Genomic DNA, 26169 nt, shown 5'->3' on the forward strand with positions numbered 1-26169 from the left:
TGCCTCTCAAGACGCCTAGCAGTAAATAATCTGTCTTCTTGGGCTTCACAGGGCACTTTACCCTTATTTGATATTTGCCAGGAAGTCTTATATCATAACTATGTACTTGTCTCATTTCCCTGGTAGGCAGAATTCTAGGATGACCCCCTCCAAGATTCTCACCCCCTGGTATACACACTATGCCTTTTTATCTCCTTCCCTTGTGTGTGAGTAGGACTTGTGACACTGATGGTATATAACTCCATGATTATGTTACATGAGCTGGCAGAGGGATTGTGCAGATGTAAATAAAGTCCTTAAACAGATTAAGTTCATTGAGAGACATGATCCTGGGTGGGCCTGACCTAATCAGATGAGTCCTTAATGTCAGAGATTCAAAAGGAGAGATTCTCCCACTGGCCTTGAAAGACCAAGCTTCCATGTGTGCAGGGGACCATGTGCTGGGCAACAGTGGGAGGCCTCTAGGACCTGTAAACAGTCTCTAGATAACAGCAAGCAAGAAAGCAGGAACTTCAGTCCTACAACTGCAAGGAACTGAATTCTGCCAACAGCCCTAGGTCTTAGAAGGGGTCACAGTCCTAACTGACACAGTGATTTCAGCCCTGTGAGACCCTGGGCAGAGGATCCAGTTAGCTAGTGCCTGGACTCCTGACCCACAGAAAATGTGAACTAGCAAATATATGCTTTTTTAAGCTGCTAAGTTTGTGGTCATCTGATATGCTGCAACAGAAAACTAAAACACCTGGTCAACAGATGATGTCCAATTTTTTGCACAGCACTGAATTCAAAGAATTTAGTGACATTCTCTATTGCACTTGACTCTGATTTTGAAGATGATCCAAAGATCAAAATTAAATCATATATGGTCCCTATAAACCATGTTACTTCTAGACTCTGTTCAATAAAAAAAAGGAGTATAGAACTGTTAGCTAGTCACTAAGTGGAGTCTTATGTTTTATAAAGAATCAAGAGACATGAATTCAATCCTGGCTCTATCACAATCTAGCCAATTGCCTTGAACAAGTCAAAGCCAACTCAACTTCTTGGTATGTTATCTATTGATAACTATTAAAATAACTACTACTTGTTGATAAACTCTCATGTATCATGGACTGTATGTGTATTATTTATAAATACCATCCTACCGTGGCCAGAGAGACTTTATGCTCATTTTATAGCTGAAAACGGTGAAGCTCAGAGAGATTGGGTATAACAATCAAGGTCATGCGGTTACCACAGGACAAGGTCATAATTTGAAGGTTGTCTGTCTCACAGGCCTGGGCTATTAAAGTGAGGGGTTACTGAAAGTTCCTCTCTCTTTTTTTTTTTTTTTTTTTTTTTGCAGCACGCGGGCCTCTCACTGTTGTGGCCTCTCCCGTTGCAGAGCACAGGCTCCGGACGCACAGGCTCAGCGACCATGGCTCACGGGCCCAGCCGCTCCACGGCATATGGGTTCTTCCCGGACCAGGGCACGAACCCGTGTCCCCTGCATCGGTAGGCGGACTCTTAACCACTGCGCCACCAGGGAAGCCCTGAAAGGTCCTCTCTGATTGGATCATCCTAGAGATATAGATGGAGTGTGATTTCCACAGCACGAGCCCAGGAAAAGACTCCTTCCCCACACCTAGAAGTGAGTCACATCTGAGTTGCTGGCAGTACAAACGTGTCCAGGTTTAGACAATGACAGAGACCCAGAGCCCAGGCAGGGAGACTGCACAGATTTAAGGACTTGTTTACTTAGAACAGCAGAAAGGAAGTCAAGCGTGAACTTTCTGAGCTTCAAAGATAGTCTCAGGGCCCCCTTGGGAATAAGCATAAATCTTCAAATTTATCCAAAGTTTAGCAAATTCACAATGACAAATGTAACAGTTCCTCTAAATTGAAGTTCATCTCTTGGCAGTTTTGGAGGCTTGGAGAAAATGCCAGCAACAAGGACTTGGAAGGAAATAAATCTTTAGATTCCCTGAAAACATAGATAATTATTGCGGAAGACATATGGAGGATCCCATACTGCGTTGAAAAAGAAAATTTATAAATGTCAGCTTTGAGGCAGCAATGTTGGAAGGATTGAAGTGATCTGCACATAACTTGAAGAGAAAAATATGCTGGGGATATATATTCGCCATTAAGAACTAATTCTCCTTAACTTGTGCTATTTCAGGGAGGATTGGATGAGGAAAGAAGGGAGAAAGGCTCCGGGATTTAGAGCAAGAGGTTAGATTTTTTTTTCATATCCAAACAGGTAAAATTTAAAGGTTCTCTACTGTTTAAAAAAGATGCTGGTAAATGGGATGATAAAGGGGCCACAATATGGGTATTGAAGGCGGAAGAGTTGAGTCCTGAGTCTCTGAGATCTGAGCCTCACTTTCTTCATCTCTACAGTACAAATGGTCAATATAATACCTGCTCTGGGCTCATAGCAAGGATGGAATGAGATACCGCCACCCAATCCTGCTCAGCAAATATTAACCATGGGCCCCCTCTTCGTCCCTTACAGTGGCAAGCACTGAGGCCCCAGAGAAGAATAAGGCCCCTCCTCTCCCTCCACGAGCTTACAGATGGTCCTGATTTGTGAAAGGATTTTATAAACTGCAAAGCATTATCAGAATGTTTGTCATTTAAACTCATTAACCAATCCAGGAGGTTACTGTTGGACACATTCGAAAACACCAAGACAAGAATCCACTAAGAATCTGACTCTTTTGCAAATTAGAAGATCATAGAAAGAATTACTTATTTTGGCCTAAAAACTGGAATCTGTAACTGTGTCTTTTTTTAGACAAAACCACAGCTAATAGTGGAGGATCTTGATTTTTTTTTTTTTTTTTCCTTTCCAAAGGGAAAGAAGTAATAAATAAAACTGGAATTCAAAACCAGCGAAAGTAGGAAGAGAAACAGTCTCATAGGCCTTCCTCGTTTCCCTAGGGATGGGTCTTCTTCCCTGTGCTTCCTGGAGGCTCTGAGTGGAGATCATGCCCATTAAACAGTGCCCAGTTGGCAACAAAGCCCAGAGCTGAGAATGGGGAGAATACAATGGAAGCACCAACTGTCAAGAGATGCATGGCACCTCAGGAAAGATATTACAATCGTCTAATGAGAAATATGCAACTTCTTAGAACTTCCGAAACTAATGTCAGTGAGGCAATGCTGAAGAGGTGTCTGGGCTTAATAAACCTTCTAATATTTTCACAGCTGGGCCTGCTTGCACGGGGCTCGTAGACCATTTTCTTAACTAAGGCATGGTGCTGATCTGACATTAGTTTAACAAGGTAATTATCAGGTGAAGAATAGCAGCCTCACTGCTGTGAACCTGAATGATAAGCTCGTAATTACTGATTTTGGGTCCATCTTTAAAAACAATAATAGAGGACTAAGTACTAAAGCATTTTATAGGAAATACATTCAGGTACAGTGTCTACAAGTGTGGAGAACTATAAAGGATATAATTAGCGGTTTATTTACATAATCAGTCAAACACCGTTTATCATTTCTCTTATGGTCCCATTGAAGAGAAGCAAAGAAGCATGGGAACATTAAGTTATTTTATGCAGGCAACCTTAAAAAAGTTGATTATAATTAACTTTTTTTAAATCTTGAAAGTTGAACTGTCCTAAATGCCTCAGTTGAAAACTGAATAGTGTCGCTGACTTTATCAAATGCTAGCACTCCTCCACATATATGACACGACAAACATTTCCAGGGGAAATTTTACCTGGACAAATACACCTCTCAGGTAACTAACTTCAGTTTTTGGAATATATTCAAAGCTTGCGTTAATTCTGAAACAACACACAAATTGTCTTTTACTGAGAACATCTTAAGTGGTTGCTTTTTATCTGGAATATGAGAGTAACATGGAGATACCATGTATGCCTGTGATGAAATACCTTCCCAAGCATTACTGACTAGGCTTACCTCATAATTAGATTCTGGAAGAACTCTTACCTCTTCATTGTTCTCAGTGTAACTAACCCATTCTGGCATAGCAAAATGATGTATTTTTTAAAGTAAAAAACGACAAACAAATTGCAAACCATATAATTTAAAGGCAGGACTAAGTAAGACACATGTATTTTTAGAAAAGTCTGTAAAAATAATGTAATGCTCTGTTTGCTCTAGATAATATGGAGAAATTGTCTCATAAAAAGGGAATGGCTTTATTACCATGCTCCTAGGTGACCTTACTTCTTCCTTCAACAGATCTTCAGAGTGATTATTAGTGTCAATTGTTGTCAATTTCAAGTCCTCCTGACTTATTGAAAAGCCAAAGATAATGTTGCATCAGGGAAGTTCTCATCAAAGAATATATTAAAGGTAGCACTAATTGGGATAGGACCAACCTCAAAAAAGTAAATAAGCACATTATAATGGTTGGGTGAAGCTGATTCTCTTGGAATGAATAATAAAAGCAAAGTATATGAAGGTACCAAGTTCTGTAAGCTCCTGAGTTCAAATACTCCAATTCAACCACCTTGATTAAACAGTAAATAATGAAACACACCCTAACGGGTGATTTTGTCACCGAGCCTCTATATTCTTAATGAAACCCACATGAACATTGATTAATATAGTTGTAGAAGAAGGCTAATTTAACTTGGCTTCAACAAATGCTTTATTTTACCCCATATGCATAAATAAGGTGCATTCACAACCTGAAAACATAAAGCAAAAGTGAAGATTAAACTAAACATAGGCGTGTGGGGAGGATGCTTCAATCAGCTCATGCCGCAAAACAAGAATTTCACAAACCAATACTGTACAAAGGAAATACTGCATACATCTCAACTTGACGCTGATTTTTCAAAATGTTTTATGTTAAAAATGATATCAATCTTACATTTGGATATAGAATCTCAAAATGTGGTGGTGAGCATTATTAACAACAGGTTTATAAACAGAGGCAGAGAGCATCAATAAGAAAAAATCTGGCTAAGATCTGCTACTAGTCAAGTCCTAGAAACAATAGCTCACTAGACCTTTAGCTCCTCCAAGACAAGAGATTTTGCTCATTCATCTTCTTATCACCAGGGCACAGAAAGATGACATATGGAAAGTCCTTGAGAAAGGTTAAATAAATACATAGATATTTCAACTGAAATTATGTCCAATAAGATCCGTTCAATAAGAAGATTTATGTATGGTTGCTGAAGACTGCTTATTCTATGAGATTTAATGACACAATTGTACTTACCAGAAAAATTGGCAGGCTATGTAGTGAAACACTCTACTAACCCATGGCCCAAAGCATTAAAGAAAAAACAAAACAAAACCATCAGTCCTAGTATTGTAGGTTGGGTAGATGTGATTTTGATTTGGTATTTAAATGTAAGTCTCAGTCTTGGTTCTGTTTGTGGACAAATTTCCAAATTGCTCTGTGACATTTCTGTTACTCTATAACACAAAATGTGTTGCTACAACTGGAGATTGTGATGGTGGAAAATTACTGAAACATGGGAAAAACCGTATGTTCAGTAATGTGCCTGTGGGCTAAATCATCAGTTCCTCTGGGTCATATTTATACTATATACCAATGCTGCATCATTTATTCACTCCACAGATATTTACTGAACATCTTATATCTGCACAGTACTGTGGTAGGGTGTTTTCTGTCATGGCTTTAAGGAACAAAAGGGTTTTAGGTTAGAAAGAAGTCTTCACCAGTCTAGTCTTTTTCTCCTGGAAGCAGATTTGATCACCTTCTTTATATCCCACAGTACTTTCTTTGCCCTACTCTTTCACTGTGGATGCTGTTGCATTAGAGTTAATTGTCTATCTCCCTTGTTAAACTGTAAGCTCCTTTAAGGGAGATGATATTACACACTCATGTGTGCTCAGCACCTGCCCAAGTGTGGCATAGTCAACTGTGGAGGGCCTGCAATATGAACTTTGGATTTAAATTCAGGCAGGCTTTAGCCTACACCTCTCCCCCGCCCCAATAAGGTATTTTATCCTTTAGGTGGGACTCATGAGTCCAGTTGCTGAATGTAAGCAGAGGCAAGACTCATGTGCAGAACAGGACCAGGTAAATCTCTTAAGAGTTTTTTCCATATAATGTATCATGTTCACACTCCATTGTAGCTGCTCTGGAGTTATCAAGATTTCATATTTGAGTGTGAACTGGGGTCCTTCAAGTAGGGCTGCCAGCTTTAAGAAAGAAAGACACAAGATGTCCAGTTAACTCAGAATTTTAGATAAACAAATAATTTTGTAGTATATGTCCCAAGTATTGCATTTGTATACTTACATTTTATCTAGCAACCCTACCTTCAAGATGATGAGTAAATTGGATGTAAAGAGGGTCAGGTAAGATGTTTCTCGGTAATTTTTTTGTTGAGCAGAACATTTATCTTCTCCAGCCCCCAGACAATAAATGCCAGTAGCATTACCTATCACTGTGATAATGAAGTTGGCCACATTCATCCCGTTACCCACTATGAGGTAGTGCCTTCTTGATTTGAGAACCATAGGGAAGCTAATGAGAGTAGGAATATACCCCATGAAACCAAGAGTCAGGAAATGTACATGCCAGGACCCCACAGACATCATAGTCACACAGAGTCTCAAAAATGGACATGATGTCTATTTCCTGGCTAGCACCTCATTCAGACCCCCCAACCAAGCTCTTGAGAATAGGTCTGACTTTCTCAAGCCTGCATATTTGATAATGAATTTTATCCCCATGAGAAAAGATCCAACAATCCTCCCAGATTTCTTAACAGCTTGACATATAAAGGGAAAATAAAGTCACCAAATCCTAAAGATCAATTATAAATATGATGATAATTATACCTTCAACTTGTATAGCACTTTACATTTATTCAACGCACTTTTCTGTCCATTATCTCATGTGATTATTCGTGTGGTATTTATTAGCAGATGAGTGAATGGGATGTCTGCTCAATCTATTGTCATGGCCAATTTGCAACACTTGATATCATCAATTTGAAACCACAAATGGGAAGAGATTCAGGCTCCTTTTTCCCTTCAGAAGTCTGTTAGTTCATCCATCAGCTGTAGGCTTTCTCTCAAGTCTTTTTTATAACTAATCCCAGATTTTGCATTAATATTACAAGAATATTTTCTTTTTGAGTTACTTAGTTGATTATGTTAATTTAAGGAAAGAGTTTGTATTAAAATGAAATTAAAAGTAAATGAAAAAATTGGTGATGAACTTCCTTCCTCTCAAGACTATCTATCCCTCTCGATGTCTGGCAAAAAGCAAGAATTCAGTGCATTCTAAATCATGAATCAATGAATGACTGAAGGAAAAAATGAACTTCAAATGAATGTCTGCTTTAGTCCTAACTTAATTTACTCCAGATCTTGCCAGCCTAATGAAGAATTCTGTTGAGAAGGGTCACTCACTAAAATCACAATTTCAGAGACCAGAGCTTTCTAGAAATCATTTAGTGCAGCTCATGCAAAGGAAAGCATTTTCCAGAGTCATCTGAGACAAAGACATCTATATCATTATGTAACAAAAATGCCACACTCATCCAGTAACTAACCATCAAGGACAACTCTGAGGAGGTGCATTCTTTTCTCTGGGATTAATTTTGAATGCAACCACAGTTCATTTCCTTTCATCTGGTCCTCAGTCAACAAGACATAGAGCCCAATGGTGCCTAGCACAGTGCCTGGCACTTGAGAAGTATTCAGTAGCTCCTAGCTCTCTGAGCAAAATAGGGGATGGAAACGTCACCCTCTGTTAGACAGGTGTCACAACTGTAATAGTTTGGGACTTGTTTAAGTCATCATCTTCCATAATGTCAAGTTTTCTTCCAGTTGGTCATTAAATTGTTAAGATTTCCCCACCGAAGGAAGACAAGTCTGATCTGGCTTTGCTCAAAGCCAGAGATTTTCCTTCTATGCGCTAAATGATGGAACAAGTAATGGAAACTATCCTCTATTTTAATTCCAAGTGACTGGCATATCATAGGTTTAACTCATTCTCTTACTCATTCATTCATCCATTCATTTATTCAAGCAATAAATATTTATTGTGTGTTTTTCCCAGACAGCACTAAGCTAAGGTACGTGTTACTTAATCTTATTTAATCTTCACAAGTGTCTTATGATGTTGGCATTATTATCACCTAGACATTATGTATAAAGAAACTGAGGTTAAGAAAATCTAGGCAGGATGCCCAGCATCAAGTCATAGGCCTAACTTCGCACAGCTCTGGTGAAGCAGAGGCTCAAAGGGATCCAGAGTCCGTGATTCTGATCTCTACCTCCATAAATGAATAAAAGAAAAGGAATGCAAACTTTTCAGAGGAACAAAGTTACTTTATAGAGGAAGAACCCCTGGACTAACTGGCACATGTCTCTTGAGGAAACTAAGGGTTTTTAAACACTGGCCGCACAAACCCGTACATTTCCAGATCTCAGGTGGACTCTTTACAGGTGTTATCCATAGAAAAGACAGGCGCAGATTCTGGCCTTGTAAATCCTCCTCCCTGTGTGCTGCAGTGCACGCTCTTCACGTGTAGCTTTTAAAAATACCCACGTTCACGCCACAATAGTTATTAAGTGTGGTGTCAAAATGCTGATTCAAGGAATGATTTTTCCAGAAATGTATTTCTAATCATGTAATATGATATTAGAGAGAAAGAGAAAGTGGGGAGAAAATGCTTTCAGAATTCCTATATAGCAAGCACAATAAAAACACAGCTGGACAAGGTGAACCAATAAAAAGACAGGAAAAAAAAAAAAAGGAACCAGAGATAGTCAAGTTACTTGCGCTTTGTAGAATTTCTCTTCCTTAGGGGGACACATCCAAATACACCACACATAAAAACACATATTACAAGACAAAATTGAAGAACTCTGTCAATATTGCAGTGCTATCAGAGCTTTCAGAAAAAAGGGAAATAGGAGAGAAAATGTAAAAGATAAGCATCTTGTGAAGAAAGGGCTCCACAGAGGGGCCTATGTGCAGTCCTTCAAATATCTAATGGGAAGCAATGACTAAGGAAAACAGAAGAAAACATCTTGGAGAGCAATGACATATCCCAAAACAACTTTCTGCTTTTGGACAGTGAAATGAAGCCCCAGCAGTCACAGAGGAAACAAGAATAGTCTTTGGCTCATGTGACTATAAAGGTGTGTAGTTCTGCCAGAAACCCTTACCCCAGAAAGAATGTGAAACTCAAGACGAAATAACAGTTGTCAGATGGGAAATTACCGGGACCCATCACCCTCAAATTACAAACAATATTTAAAGGATTAGTGATGATTGTATCTGAGTTGTCCTGGATCTCAATCTAGAGGCTGAGGTATGCTCATTGGAATTCAATTGAATAACAACAGCTATTTATGGAGCATTTTCCAGGCACTGGAAACTCTGCTAAGAAATTTACGTGTCATCTCATCAAACCCTCACTTTGCAGATGAGGCCACGGATGCTTAGAATGCGACTTAGGCCAAATCACTCAGGCAGTAAAAGACAAAGCTGGGTTGAAACCAAGGTTTCAGACCAGGAATTTCTGCCTGAACCACACACCTTTCCCTTAAAAACAGCCAATAGGAAGTGCTCCCAAATAAGATGGCATTTTAGTATTTATGTCAACTCCCCCCCACCCCAATTTCCAAAGCAAGACCAACCTGGACATAGTTTAGTGTTTGGAGTCTTTAACCCCCAAAGCACAGAACCCACACATTCTCAACTGCCCTTCCCTTCCTTTCGCACGTCACTTACCAGTGATGACAGTGGGTTTCTGCAGTTGAAAGCCTGGGAGAGGGTGATTTCTTCCATGTTGCAGTTCAGCAGGAGTTGCCCATCAGAAGGGTCTGTAGGCTCTCCACTGCCCAGCAAGCTCTACGTACTTGATAAGCACTTGCCAATGGCAAGCTTCTCCAATGCACAGAAGCTGTAGTGATGCCAATGTCACACATTGTTATCAATAACAATAGTCAACGCTGACTACCACATTCTTCAAATGCTCTGCGGTTCTTTGATTATATTATCTCATTTAATTTTCACTGCAAGCCAGTGATGGTACTCTCATGGCCATTTTACAGATAAGGAAATGGAGGCTCTGTTTACCAATACAAGCACAGGTTAAGACCCAGGAATGTTCACACTGAACTCTTGTGAGCTTTCTACTATATTGATTAGCCTCCCAGCCTCTCCAACGCCATGGGACACAGGAGAACTTTCTCTTTTTCTTTTGGCTGCGTTGGGTTTTCATTGCTGTGCAAGGCCTTTCTCTAGTGGAGGACAGCAGGGGCTACTCTTCATTGCGGTGTGCGGGCTTCTCACTGTGGTGGCTTCTCTTGTTGAGGAGCACAGGCTCTAGGTGCGCGGCTTTAGTAGTTGCAGCACGTGGGCTCAATAGCTGCGGCACGCAGACCCTAGAGTGCGTGGGCTTCAGTAGTTGTGGCACATGGGCTCAATAGATGTGGCTCGCGGGCTCTAGAGCACGGACTCAGTAGTTGTGGCACACAGGCTTAGTTGCTCCGCAGCATGTGGGAATCTTCCTGGACCAGGGATCGAACCCGTGTCGCCTGCATTGGCAGGTAGATTCTTAACCACAGTGCCACCAGGGAAGTCCCAGAAGGACTCTCTCCATGCATCTTTCCCAGCAAAGAAATATTTCCTGAATGAATTGGGAACCATGTATTTCCGATAGATGAAGAGCATGGCCAGTGTGGCCCTGGACATGGTCTAGGTTTCCTGAGGCGGTTACCAGTACCTTTACCCAAAAGGTTCTGTGCTGGTCATCAGAGCGCGGAGACTGTGGGGCACAATTCCACTACACGCCCAGAAAAGGAGCAGAGGAAAATCAATCCTCGCTGGAAGCTAATGGTGAGCAAGCAACCTAAGAACGGTTGCTTCTGTATAAGATGCGGAAGGAAAACCATACACCACGCTGGACTCAGAATTGCAAAATAAGTGTGCAGAGGGCTGAGACCCCATTCCTCTTCTTGCCTTGCCCTCTCTATCAAATAAGACAGTAATTATTTGTGACTTATGTTCCTTGGAATGTGTGAATTGACGAATCCATTTCTTTCCTCTTAGCTGTGGGAGGTGTAGGGATAGGATGGTGGGGGGCGGGGGTGCCCCATCTCTGACTCTGGAGTCAGTCAATCTGAGGTCTAATAACTCACCAGCTGGGGCTCTGTGGACCAAGGAAGGGTCCATTTCCAGAAAGACACTTTTCAGCTCTACTGGTCTTTAACCACAGACCAGCTGATCAAGAGGGAATCTCTTACCCCTGGCCCTCTTCCCCACTTGAGATTCCACCTAACCCAAGCAGAAACCACTTCCCTGGACTGTTGGCTTCTCCAGCTGCTGGGGGAACACTTCATGAAGCCCCACAAGGCAGGGGCAGGCACATGGCCTTAGGGACACACATCCCAGTTGCTACATGGTCAAGCAACCTTGTCTGTCTGGCCCCTCTCCACAGAAACCTCACCCCGGTCTTCTAGGAAGACATCAGTAGTCTCCATCGGCAATCCCAATCATATCCCACCTGAGGAGGGGGCCCACTCCCATCAGCAGAGTAAGGACTGGGGTGGGTGGAGCAATAAGATCGATACAGAAGAGCTTTCTGAAAGGAAGAGTAATATATCTCCCCAACATAATTATTTCCTGAATTATTATATGTTGAGTCCCCCTTACCCCTGCAACTTAAAACAGATCCAACCATATCCTAGAGCTTATTTGAAAACACCAGCAGAGCACTTTGGACTGAGTTCTTCCCATTTAAGTAAGTCCAAGGATGTCGGTATAGGGATTGTTTTGCCAGCATTCTGTTTGGGATATAAACTTTTCCCCAAATGTCCATTCATTCATTCAATCATTCATTCAATGAATATTTATTGGGTACCTATGTTGTGCAGGTTTCTGTATTAATCTGAGAATTCAGCAATAAATAAAACAAAGCCCCTGTGCACAGGGAGATAACACTCTAATAGGGGGTGATAGACAACAAATAAACAAGTAAACACATATTACATGATTTACGGTAGCTTAGAGATCAGATCTCTTAGAGCCAGAGGAACCCTCTGAAAAAGTAGACATGGGGAGGGAGAAGGAAAAGATTTTTCTAGTAAGGATTAAGTAAACCTCATCTAGAATATTTCTTGGTACCTAGAATGAAAGCAATACGGGGAAATGTTTTACATACACAAATGTAATAGCCAAGTCCTATTTTCTTCCTCAGAAATGCAAAGCTCTCAGCTCCCTGCAAGGTCTCCAGGAAGTGCTGCAGCCCCAGCCCAGGGCCAGCATGTGTTTTCCCTGCCCACCCGGCACAGTGTGCCTGGACCGTGAATGGGTTAAGGTGGCCGCGAGATGCTTGGAGCGCTGCATAAACAGCAAGCGCGTCAGGCGTTCTAAGCATCCTTCATCTTCCCTATCTCCCGGTCCTAGGCTGTCAATCAACTGTCACTTGCCCGCACATCAGCAGCGTGTGCACATCACCAGGCTGTCAGCAAAGCAGCTGATGAGACTGGGCTCCAGACTGTCGATCATCTTTGTTTCTCTTCGCCGCTCGGGAAATATTTTGGTTCAGAGAAACAAAGAAACCTGGGCAACAATGGCTCGTAGTCAGGCATTTACTCCTGTACATGAATATAAGATCTTAACAAGCACTGATCATGCCTCACCCCCAAATGATGTTGGGGTCAGGGGTGGACAGAAGGAAGATTGAGAATCTGTTTTATTAGTAATTCTAGTTCCCTGAGCAGACCCTGACGGATTCACACACACACACACAGCACAGGAACATAAAACAATGATAACTTGAAGTTATCTGAGCTTATGCCTCAGAAAAAAATAAGAAGACTCAGAGGATGGATGACTGCTTGGTTCGAAATTATTCACCATTGATCCGGCAGGCTTTTGGGGAGAGAGTAATTGTTCGATTGCCACGTTCATTTATCCCCTAGGGAATTCTGAAACGGCAGCTTCTGTACCCGACGCTCCTGCTCTGTAGTGTGTGAGGCTGCTTGGGAGCTCCCACACACAGAAAGCGAGTGAACTTACCAGGACCCCCGATGCAGTGGGCTTGCCAGTGCTTGCAACAGGTGTCATTATGTTGAATGGAAAGACATTCTGGAGAAGCCCCTTGTCTGGCACACTAGCTGCCCCTCTCACCCAAAATATTTATTAAAAATGTCCCAGCCTCTGAAAGCCCACAATATACAAATCTAAAGAGATGCTTCCGGCAATGAGTTTCAATTGAGCAAGCTGTCCTGCTTTCCACGGTTCGCCACTTTTGCAAAATCACCATCTATTTATTAGCATAATTAATCAACTCATCGTACAATAGATCCAAATACTAAGTTATCTAAAGTCCTGTAAAATTAAGAAAAAAATAAAGCACTGGTTGTGCTCTAGTGGCTTTGAAATACATTTAGCAACAATCAGATCTTTTCATTGTATATATCAAGAGTGCTATTACCCATCATTTACTCAATGCTCTGGACTGACTCATTTGTACATACTGCGGTTGGTCCCATCATCAGCTCCGTGTTTGACACATTTGGGATGTTTTACCCTCTGACAGACAGATCCCTTCACATGTGCAACGCTGATTTCTGAAAACGCATCTCTCTCTGATCTAACTGGACATTAATTGTCTTTGTGCTGACGTATTTATGCCTCTCAGTCTTACAGCACAACTAGCAAATCTGATCTCTGACAAGTTGGCTGAACCTAATCAGGACAGATCAGCTGTTACCCAAGGTGCCACAGGCTGTAATTTGAGGATCTTTACAGAGTTATCACTCGCCAGAAAGACAAGGAACTATAAATTCTGTCAACACGAATCCCAAAGTGTGTGTTCAAAGCAGCTGTGGCCTCCCCCGCCCCCAAGAAAACACAGCGCTTGTCAAATAAATACCTGAGATAATTGATAAGAGGGAATTAGAAGGATATAGCTGATACAGTGATTGTGAGGATATATTTTTAAAGGGAACTTCAGAAGCAGAGCGTTGGGTGTGAAGTGTTGTCAAGCATAAAGAAGGGTCGCAGGGAAGAGACGGACGGCAAGTCTCCACAATGCAGCTACCGCTTATCATTGGGGGGCTTGGTTCCCATTTGCCTCGCTCTCTAAACTGGCAAATGCCCAAACATCCTAAGCCTCGAAGGAAATCTCCTGCTGCCGAGTCGGGCTGCCACCCGGTGACAGTGCCTTGATCAGAGGCAGGAGGCCGGGATTATTGTCAGCCTGTCAGCACTGTATTATTCTCTGAAGACCCCTGTGGTTTTCTTACGGGCGCAAAAAGAGGGAATATTAGAGAAAATAAACTTCTTTCTTACTGTATCGCTTTGGTCCATCTTCCAAACAAAAGGAAAGGGTTAATGTGGCATCATCTTCAAAAAACTCGGTGGCAAACGCATCCCACCAGAGGTTGTCGCTATCCTGCAAAAAGACAGATCATGTATTTAACAGGCAAGAGTGGAAAAATATCTCAAAGGGGAAAAGAAAAGGGAAAAAGGCAGAAAAATCCAGTCAACGGTGGCTTGGGACTTAGCATATGTATGTGGGTGTTCTGGAAGGGGTGTGGGCAGGCGTGTGGTCACTCTTCAAATTAATTGCCTCGAATGAGGACTGAATTCCAATTCAATAAACGAGTTAATGCAAAGCAAATGAAAATTAATTCTCGAGGACATATTTGGGGAGATTTAATAAACGTATTCTGGAGCACAATGTGACGTTTTTTAAGAAAAAGGTTTGCTTTTAATGTAAAATACATTCAGCTTTTTCCCTCTCTCTTTCTCTTTGCTCATTTAGCAGTCCGATTTTACAAACAGAAAGCACAATATTACAACCAGGTTAAGGAGAAGAGTACATTTTTTAACAATAATTTATTCAAAAAGAAAAGTTGTGTGTGGCTTGTAGTCTTCCTCTACGCAAACATCCCTATAAAAGATACAGGTATTGCTACACGGATTTATGTAGAAAGATGAGTTTGTGCACGAGCAACCATCACATGCATGTGGATTGTTCTTGAGGATTGGTTTAAGATTATAGGCAATCACTTGCTCGTTATTAAATCAGTTATTAAAAACAGAATAGTTCAGCAGAATGCAAACCATCCACATGAACTCTGTTTGTTTGTCTTGGGTTGAATGTTTCCCTTGCTCATCCAGAAAATAATTTGAAATTGGCCCAGTTGAAGGCCATTAAAATCATTGCTAAGCTTCAAGGGCAGAGGAAAGGCCTCCTCTAACAGGGAATTAGGAGGGTTATGCAAAGTGTTACATTTAAAAGGGGGAATCATACCTGGGCCTCATTCTCTGTATAGTGCTCAATTTACCCTCAAATTCTTAAGCACAATCTTTTTACAGAGAATTGTTGGTTAGCGCCAGCTTTCAGGGCAAGATGTTTCCCAGCTGCCTGTCAGATGGCGGAAGGACATAGAGGGGCCCGCTGCTCCTCTCTTAAAGGCCCCCACCCTGGGGCCCCGGCCAAGGTCTCACCAGCCTCTCTTCCTCCCATTAAGTTGTTCTGCTTACGACAACATTAAGTTGTTGTCACTGGCAGGCCTTGGGAACAAGCCTTCAGTCCCAACGGGAATAAATAAGGGGCCACTGAAGAACGATGCTGTTCCTCTTTTCAGAAAAGAAGAAGCTTAGACAAATGATTGTCCTCGTCTCTTTTTCTCTGGCCTCCTCCCGATCGCCATACCAAAAGCCAACACTTTTCTTAGTAGAATACAGTAAATATAAAACCATCCAGGGGTATATCATGACTCCACATACAAACTACCCCCCTCCCATCTCCCTTCAGAAACAAATGTTTATTGAGCACTTATTACGTGCAGGCCCTCGGAATACACAGCAGGATAAGAGATTGGTCTCTACCCTCAAAGGGCTCAAACCCACTGGCAGGGCGCAGCCGACTGAGCATCAAACAGACAGCCTCGCTCCACACCTGAGACCACGGCACAGGGCCTGAATGCTGTGGAAACTGTCAGAGCTTCTAGAAAAATTAGTGGGCTTGGAAGTGAAGAAGCAGCTGGGGCAAGAAACCCTATTTGGGAGCCTGGATACACAGGGCTTTTTCATTTCAAATTGCTATACGGATGGAAAAAGAATAATGGTTAACATTTATGGAGCGCTTACCACATGCCAAACACTGTTCTAAATACTTTATATACGTTTTCTCACTCGCTCGTCATTACCACCCTGATTCTTGGTTTTGTTTTGTTCTTTTCCCTTGTCAGTACGATATCAGTTTCTTGTGAGTAGGGGCTGTGTTTTGCCTGCTTCTCCATCTCCCAGGTCCCAGACGGTGACGAGGCCATGGTATTACTCAATGAAAGCTGTTCAGTGACTGGCTGGAACTGCTCACGTTATCATCCCAGTTTTACAACTGCAGAAACGGATTAGGTGGTGAAGGTAACTTGCCCAAGTCCACTCGGCCGATAAACAGCAGAGCTGGTGTTCACATGTAGCTTTTTAAAATACTCACGTTCATGCCATAATAGTTATTAAGTGTGGTGTCAAAATGCCGGTTCAAGGAATGATTGCCCCAGAACTATATTTTAATCATGTAATACGATATTAGAGAGAAAGTGAAAGTGGGGGGAACGCTTTCAGAATTCCTATATAGGGACTGGGACTCTCGGACATCTGAGATCTGCCCCTGTCTCTGCCGACTCATTTCTCTGGCGTCCTTGGGAAGGCAAGGGCTAGGGTTCAGAAAGAAGGAAGGGAGATGGAAAAGGGCATATTTTGTCTCAGGCTGGTTTCTCTTCCAGCTCCTCGCTGTACTTACTGTCCCACATGCCAGGACTCATGCCCAGAAAGAGGCCAGCACCATGCGGTAGGGCAGGTGGTATTACAACACTGGTGGAATTCGTCCTGCGGGCAATCCTCAGAGGAGGCTCATCCCGACACTACCTCTTCCCAGCTATGTGAACTTGGACAACTTATTTTACCTCCCTGACCCTGTTTCCTTACTTGGAAATTAAGGATAACGATAATGATAATAATAACAACAACAGTAATAACTATCTTCACAGTAGATGCAACAAGTTACATTAATAACTATTTTGCGAGGTAGATGTGAAAATTCAATAAGTTAATGGCTGTAACGTGCCCAGAAGAGTGCCTGGAACACAGTAAAGGTCAATACAATGCCCCTTTCCTACCTTTATCTACCATCTTTGACACCATTCCTAAGGGATGAAGCATTCCATGCTCTAAAGAACTCTACATGAAAAATGTTTATAGGGCTTCCCTGGTGGTGCAGTGGTTGAGGGTCCGCCTGCCGATGCAGGGGACACGGGTTCGTGCCCCAGTCCGAGAAGATCCCACATACTGCGGAGCGGCTGGGCCCGTGAGCCATGGCCTCTGAGCCTGCGCGTCGGAGCCTGTGCTCCGCAACGGGAGAGGCCACAGCAGTGAGAGGCCCGCGTACCGCAAAAAAAAAAAAAAAAAAAAAAAAAAAAGTTTATATATCAAGCATGTCTCCAAATCACTTCAACTATTTGTAACCCATTTACTTGGCAACAATACCTGTCTACAACACAGTGAAAACTCTGAATGGAAATTGATCAACTCCTTTTGGCCTGCTAATTGTTCACAGGCCCAGTGACTAGATCAGTTCCTCTACCTCCATTTTCCTGTCATCTAATTCCTGGTTTTTAGCACGTCTGCTAGAAAATGGACTAGTGGCAGGTAAAAGCCCAGGGAGAACACAGGCTGATCTGAAGTCACTAGGAGAAAAGAAAGGATTAAGGCTGTAGGGAGGTGGGAGAATTGTCTATGAGCAGCCATACAGGTTCCACGGGGCCCAGACAAGTGAGTGTTGGCAGAAATCAAGTGGGGAGGGGGAGTGATGACCCAAGAAGGGGGGATGACATTTGATTCAAACTAACTATAATGGAACATGAGATGAGTCAATGTCTCAGGAAATGTCAGGACAGTTTTGGTAAGAGAAGGTCATATCAGGTGACTATACACACACAAAAAATCAATTGGCTTTGGTCACAAATCTTGCAAGAACATTCCAAAACTAAAAATGTGATATGTGCTTTCTCAGGACAAGACACATAATAGGTACCTAATAGAATATATACACATTTTGGCTGATAGAATGAATGAGTGGATGAAAGACTGGAATTCCTTTTTGTTCCATCAAAAGCCCAACTCAAGAAAATCACTTACACAGTTTTTGTGAGCTCTAGATGCTTGACCCTACTTTGTCTATTGGCCAATATTTTTAAACTGACACACAAAAAATTTGGATATTATTTTTAAGTTATAGTTGTCAACTGCCCCCCAACACACATATATAAGGCTTTTGAGTTAGTCCTTAGTGATGAGAGGAAAAATGCTGATGGAGAAAGGGAATTAAAAAGTAGTATTTTTAAGAAAATATTACTAAATGTCAAGTACAGGCCAGTCTTAACTTGGCTTTTTTCTGAAGGAAGGAGATCATGGAAAGAATACATGTCTGGGGGGCCCTGGGTTAACAGTAGTACCCATAACTCAATATTTTCTAAGTTTTTTCCATGAATTGAACCATCTTATATTCACAACTGTCCTAATTGCCCCCAGGGGCAGAGCAGGCATCCTTAGAAGAATTTATACCCTTAACCTCTATGTTACATTGGCTTCAACATATGAATTCTGCCTCTTATTCACTGGTGACCTAAGTCAAGCCTCCTAACTTGTTTGCATCTATTTGCTCATTTGCAAAGTGGGAACAATCAGTTCAGTGGACTGTGAGGGCTAAGGAGAAACTGCCCGGCACATAATAGTTGCTCAATAAATGGCAGCTATTATTATTTTTTCTTATGGTCTCCTTTGACCTTCAGATATTTATAAACAGAGAATCTGAATTTCAAAAAAGTTAAACTCCTTAGTAAAGATCAGACAGCTAGAAAGTGGCAAAGCTAAAGTTCACATCCAAGTCTGCGTAATTCCAGTCTATTTTTTTAAATAGCAAAATTGAGAGGAAGGTACAGAGAATTCCCACACCCTCCCTGCCCGCACACATGCATAGCCTCCCCTGTTACCAACAGCCCTCACCACGCAGCAGATTTGTTTGTTACAACTGATGAACTGACCAGGCCAGGTTTTCTCCAAATAATTCTGCTTAAAAAGTGATTTTCCACCTTAGGTTGAAGACAAAAAGATTCACAAGAGTAGAAGAAGAGGCCAGCATTAATTAGCAAGAGGAAATTTTGCTTGAACAGATCTCCTCCTCCAGTTCTTTCAGATTCTGCCCACTTTCCCCCACCTTCATGTTGTTTTTCTGAAAATAAACCTCCTCTTTGAACAGCCCTTCCTTCCATTTGGCTGGCTGGTATAGTTCCTGGGATCAGTGAGGCAATTTTATGGAAGACATTTGCCTAATGACTAGACCAGGAGTCCAGGCAGCCGCTGCAATGCAGCTACAAAGACCTATGCTAAACCAAATACGAAATCTCTGGCAGAAGATCTTACAGTGTGACTGGTGGAATCTCAGTTCTCAGCCACAGAGCTGAGCTAACAGCCTCATGAGTTGTGGACAATGATAAAAAATTAGTGCCACCATTATTCAACGTCTAGATGTCGGTCATCTAGATGGTCTGAGCCTCGCAGACAAAGGCAACATGTGCAAGAGACCAAGGAAATATAACAGAAAATGACTGGTCACGATTCTGCGGTTCTATCTATCCACAGGCTAACACTTCTGTCTCCTGATCGCATACTTGGCACCTCCGTCATTGGAGGAAGAACCAAGGAGTTCCCTTGGGAGCAGGTCACATGGCCAAGTCCAATAAGCTGACCAGTAGGAGGCTGTGTGAGGAAAGTTTCCAAGGCTGTTTCACAGCAAGGATTCCAAAGAGGAGCTCACTAAGTCTGGTTTCCCCTAAGGTGTGAAGGGAAGGTAGGATTTTGCTGCCCACTCTCCATGCAGGCAATCCCCTCCAGTCAAACCAATGTGGAGAATAACTAGGAAGGGCCTTGAGACTGACCAGCAGGTCCAGATCAACCTCTCAAGACTTGGAGGTAAAGGTTATGACAAATGCCTTTAAAAACAAACCAATAGCCTGAGGTTTTTGGTAGGTGGGGTGGCCGCGCACACCAGTTACTGCCACATAGCATAGATACAACATTTGGTGGATACATCGGAAAAGACATTCTATCCAGGGAAAAGCCACTCTTACCACTCTGGGGACCAGCATGGTCAGGAGTTGGCCTGTGTGGAGCCAAAGGACCCAGCAACTTACCTTGTCGAACCAAGGGTCCGTCTTTAACCATTTCCTGCCTCCTTGTCTTTGCATATGTTGTTCTTTTGGCCTGGCATGTCCAGCAAATACCAAGTCCCAGTCCTTTGATTCCTTTTTTCCCTGTCTCCTGTGCTAGGAAAGCTTGATACCTCTACCCCTGTTCGAGTGTGGATCATATTATAATTGAATCACTGCCTTGCAATATAAATTTATCTAAATTTGCGGCTGCTGTAGAGGACCATGAGATGCTAAAGAATAAGGACCAGGCATTAGGCATCTCTCCATTCTCAACAGATCTCCCACCTATAAATTACCCAGTAGGGAGTAGAACAGATGGTGAGGCCGTAACCACACAGTGAGTAAGATTCTTCCTCGGGGCTTCCCTGGTGGTGCAATGGTTGAGAGTCCGCCTGCCGATGCAGGGGACACGGGTTCAAGCCCTGGTCTGGGAAGGTCCCACATGTCACGGAGCAACTAGGCCCGTGAGCCACAACTACTGAGCCTGTTCGTCCGGAGCCTGTGCTCCGCAACAAGAGAGGCCGCGATAGTGAGAGGCCCGCGCACCGCGATGAAGAGTGGCCCCCCCCTTGCCGCAACTAGAGAAAGCCCGCACACAGAAACGAAGACCCCACACAGCCAAAATAAATACATACATAAATAAATAAGTAAATAAATAAACTCCTACCCAACACCTCGGTATTGAAAGGTTGGTTTTAAAAAAAAAAAACAAGAAAAAAGATTCTTCCTCGAAGATTGCAGGAATCTTAAGTCTAAACTCAGTGGCTAGGGGACCAGGGCAATGTACAAGCAGAGGCTTCTCTCTGTCATGTCACTGTTGCCTCACTTTTCATCAGTGGACGTACCAACCATGCATGTGACAAGTTCATATTGATGCAGAAATTACTTCCCACCTACACTGCCATTCCACTGAACCACCTTTGGGCATTTTTCTTGTTCTTTTCAGTGAAACATTGGTTAAGTGAATACACTTCATTGATTGTAACTTAAATAAGTGATGTTTATAAATAAGTAAATAAATAAATAAGTGATGTTTTACTGTAGTAATTTTTAAAAATAGAGAATAGAGGATAATATGGTGAAAGCCTATGGCCCATTATCCAGAGTTAACAATTATTAAAATAATATCTTTCTTTCCTTTTTAAAAGGAATTAAAAATTATAAATAAAAATAAACGTCCTGGGTCTCCATAGCTTGCTGTATTTTTCTCTCCCTTCCCCCAGGCTCCCATAAACAACCATTTCGTGAAAATCATACGGCCCTTCCTAGCCCATCTTTTATATTTATATACATACATAACTCTATTCATATATAGCCCTGTTCTATGTTTTTAATATTTTATTTAAATGATATCATACATTATGTTTCCTTCTTTAAACTTTTTTTTTCTCATTCAACATTGTGTTTTGGAGATGTCTCCATTTTATATATTAGGGCCTCTTCTTTCCTCATATAAGCTACATGGTAGTACACTAGACGAAAAGAATATATTTTATTTAAGCATTTTGCTACTAATGATCTCTAGACAGTTTCTAATTTTTTGCCATTACAACAATGATGCGATCAGTATGTTTGCAGTGTCCCTTTGTGTTAATGTGTAAGGATTTCTCTGGGGCATATATTTAAAGCGGCCATGCCTAGGCATAGGGTGTGCACGTGTGTATATTTTGGCTCTTCCATTAGGAGGTCCCTATGTTTCCAGATTGAAGACTTCTGGTCTGAAGATGAACGGGTAGAGATGAAACTAAGAGCATTTCCAAGCGATATATTTCCATGTGAGACCTAATAACAAGATCCACAGAATTACAAAACAGAGTCCGGCTCTGCCAGGAGAAGGATGAGCATCTGAAAGTCCAAAGAATATGCAATGATGGAAATACCACTACTAATAAAAGTTTTCCTATCATTCTTTTAAAGGCAGAGTGTATCCCAGGGACTTCATTAACCAAAAGCAGGATGAGTTCTTGACACAACACAAGAAAGGAAGCATAGTTGCTTCATGGTCCTCCGAAATGGCTCATGAGACAGAATGATTGAGTACCAAACACCCCAATGTGTGCGTGCACAGGTAGGGAGTGAGGGCCATCTAACTCCATACGCTCTGCCACAAGGATTCTCATGGAGGTCATGCTTGCCTTTTCCTTTCAATCCTGGCTGTTGTTTAGTACCTGAACAGTGCATATTTAGTGCTTAGTGAATATTAATAAGTAAAAAGTGGATTCTTTTCCCAAAGCTGGAAAGTAACAATAGCAGAGAACAGCCTCCAGGTAAATAAAGACGAAATTAACTCAGCCTGAACCCAGACCCGGGTGGAGGGGTGTGGCCTGCAATTCTCCGTATATCTTAATTAGGTAAAAACACCATTAAAGCTTCTCCACTCTAAGTAATCCCCTCTATACATTTCTGTGATGAAAATCCTTGGTCCCTTTGTCCCATCTCACAGGTGAGCCCAAGTAGCCCCGGCAGCCAAATCATATATCAGGATGAGAGATGCACTCAGGTCAAATAGCAGAAGAGAGTCTTAATTATATTTAAAAATCCACAAAAGCATTTTGCTTCCAACTCGGATTCTTTTCCATTCCTATCTCTGTCCCTCTCCACCAAAAACAGGATCCTGGTGCCAGGGTTGCCCCCCAGCATCTTTAACTTAAGCACTGACAGGTTATGTGGGATTTTTGCCAGAGTAATTATTTTTCAATTCAACAATAATGAGAAATTACCATGGCAACCACTTGTCACGTGGCACACATACACCCCCTCCGAAGGATGAACCATACATAAAGCATCTATTTCTTGAAAAGTGTGTTTTTTCAATGAAAATAAACTTAAACAGGTCAAAGTGGAGAGAATGTATGAAGGGGTCTGGAAACGGGAAGATGAGGAGGGCATTGACTTTCTTCAGTATCTTGCAGTTCTAGAAAACAATGATATCTCCTCTCCCTACTGTCTTATACACACGCACACATAGATAGCACACTATTCATTTGTATCTTACCATTGTGGTCACTCCCATCTTACACATGTCAGTTGACCTCTCTTAGAAAACACTGCAGAAAAAACATGTGTCTCCAGGACCAAGACTGATGCACACTTGGCCAGACTCGCTTTCCCTAAATTTCTTTGCCTGTCACTTGCATATGTTGAGACAGAAGATAATAATCTCCTGCCAAATCTCCTGGCTTTCCCTTTCTAGAGGCTCTCACACACTGAAGGGGGTGCAGGTTTTTATTTTCTCTGACTACAAAGGTCTTTTTGCTTCCTTCATTTCTCCAAACCTAGGAGTCTTGTATCAAACCATGTTTATTCCAAATTAGCCGCATTTAATAATAGTAGTCAACAGTTACATAGCATTTCCGTGTGCCGGCCACCATTCTGAATCCATTGACTAATATAAACTCCTTGAAACCTCACAATGACCCTAGGGGCTAAGTCCTATTATTCATGCCATTTTATAGATGAGAAAACTGAGGCACAGAGGATTTAAATATCTGCTTAAGACTATGAAGCTAACAAGTAGCAGAGATATTTCAAACACAGGGACTCTGGCTCTTGAGTTTGGGCTCATATAAGCACTTTACTACGATGTTCTTTGTCTAGAGCAATGTTCTTCAAACTTTCTACTGTCTTCTTAGTTGTTTCAATCTCCAATTAATGCACTGAATGTTTGGGGCTCTGTTTCCTGAACAGACAGCTCAAAGCAAGGCTTTCCATCACATCGATGGAATTCTACATCGAGACACAGAAATAAAAGTAATAAGGTAAGATCATTTGCTCTCACTAGCTGGTAATTTTGAACAAGCATGTAATGAACACAGGGAGAGAATTTTAAATCCCCCCATTTTATTTAATGTTATGGAATTTTTTTAATCTCATGTCCCAGAGGTTGTAGTTTTTTTATATAAATTTATTTATTTATTCATTTATTCTTTGGCTGTGTTGGGTCTTTGCTGCTTTGCGCAGGCTTGCTCTAGTTGCAGCGAGCAGGGGCTACTCTTGACTTATTGCGGTGGCTTCTCTTTGTTGCGGAGCACGGACTCTAGGCACACAACCTGCAGTAGTTGCAGCATGCGGGCTTCAGTAGCTGTGACACGCGGGCTCAGTAGTTGTGGCTCGCGGGTTCTAAGAGCGCAGGCTCAGTAGTTGTGGAACATAGGCTTAGTTGCTCTGTGTCATGTGGGATCTTCCCAGACCAGGGCTTGAACCTGTGTCCCCTGCATTGGCAGGTGGATTCTTAACCACTACACCACCAGGGAAGTCCCCCAGAGGTTGTAGTTTTATTTTGTTTTGTTTTTTTTCTCTCTCATTCTCAACTATGACTTTGTTTATTCTCAACTAAATTGCATTTGATTTAACAGTAAACGTTATCATTTTAACAGAGAAATTCTAAAACGGCATGTTACTAAGAGTAAATTATGTGTCTTGACAGAACATCTCAGGGTTTCACTCACAGTTCGAGGCTTCCCTTTTAGAAAGTGTCTACTACATTTCACTCCCCTGTGCTGCTGCCTTGGGAGAGACATTTCTTAAAGCAGACAGGAATTGGCGTCCAGCAGATATGCCTCTCTAGGTAAATCTACATCAAACACCCCAAACACCTGGAAAAATCATGTATTTCAGTCTCTGCCCTTGACCTACGAAAGTATTAATGAATTGTGAGGATTCCAAAGAGAAATGCTATTTACAATCATCTAAACATAATGACTAAAATGTACACAAGTGGAGGTGCCAAAAATAAGCTTTGGATTTACTGCAACTATTATGAAATCATAACTTTTTTTAAAAGTTTGGATGGGTATCAGCTTTATGAGGGCAGGATCTCTACCGGTGCCTGTGTATTTGCTAACACCTGGCAGGCATGCCACAAATAAGTACTCGATTACTTGATTATTTAAATTATTTCATTTAACAAATAAATATCTGTTTAATTAAAACCAGCATATTCTCAAAACCCTGAAGAAACACAATCGCGTTTTCATGATGGTTGGACACTTCTATTCTCTTTTTTGTTCACATGTCTGTTAAGCAGGGGTGTTAAATATTTAATGAGTGACTCAACGAAAGTGCTTAGGAGTTTCACAACGAATTACTTTCTAGTCATCACAGAATCCTTATCAAGTTGGTACTTTTATTATCCCAATTTAAATGGGGAAACTGAGGCCCCAGGAGGTCAAGATATATACCCAAGGTCACAGACCAAGTAAGGAGCAACATTGGGATTTGGTTCTTGAATATTGTGATTCCTGAATGTTTGTTTCTAGCTGCAAAGTTTCACTGCCTGTTCTCATCTATACTATTCTGGTGTGAAGGAGGCGGAGTATTTTCTTCATAATTAAATTTCCTCTGTCAGACTCCAACCTGGAAACACGCACTCTGACATATCAAAAAATAATATACTAGGGACCCTGCGCAAACCCACTTTGAAAATGACCTAGCGAAGCATTACTCTAGCAGCATGGGTCTCGCTGGTGACAGTTCTGGGCGGCGAGCACCATACCTCATATTACATCATACCCTCTAGGTGTGAGAGGTCCTGAGAGGCAGGATAATGTGATGAGGCAGCAAGTCGTATATCTTGGGAAAAGTGCACCATAAAACCAGGCACCAATTTTCTGTTCCAACATACACACAGCAGACAATGAAAGAACACTTCTGGAAAAGCTTGCAAGATGCAAAAGCTTAATTTTGTGACCTGCCCAATTGCATCGGAATCAAATGACAGGAATAATTCTTAGAGTTACCACTCAAAATTGGAAGGCCGTGCAGGGACTGAAGCAAGAAAAGAAAACTCGTGTTTTCCCCTCTTCTTCCTTGGGAAAAGGGAAAAGGTTTTTGTTCACAGAGATAAATAGAAGAAATCCAGCATAATCTCAAAACTCAGAAGGAAAATAACAGGTTTCTCTTGATGCTGGTCGAAGGCCTCCATGTTTTTTTCCGTTTACACATCTGTTTATTGGGGTCTTAGATTCC

At 41.8% G+C, this 26169-nt stretch overlaps 1 protein-coding gene across 10 annotated transcripts in view; it reads right to left on the bottom strand.

Moving 5' to 3' along the window:
- Window positions 1-26169, bottom strand: part of LDB2 (LIM domain binding 2) — a 380224-nt gene that overhangs the window by 226626 nt on the left and 127429 nt on the right. For all 10 annotated transcript variants that reach the window (XM_067735584.1, XM_067735582.1, XM_067735585.1 and 7 more), the window contains exon 2: window positions 14273-14375. In XM_067735584.1, the coding sequence (XP_067591685.1) occupies window positions 14273-14375 (103 nt within the window). The remainder of the gene's footprint in view (window positions 1-14272; window positions 14376-26169) is intronic.

Source organism: Pseudorca crassidens, chromosome 4 (assembly GCF_039906515.1).
Source record: "Pseudorca crassidens isolate mPseCra1 chromosome 4, mPseCra1.hap1, whole genome shotgun sequence".
NCBI lineage: Eukaryota > Metazoa > Chordata > Mammalia > Artiodactyla > Delphinidae > Pseudorca > Pseudorca crassidens.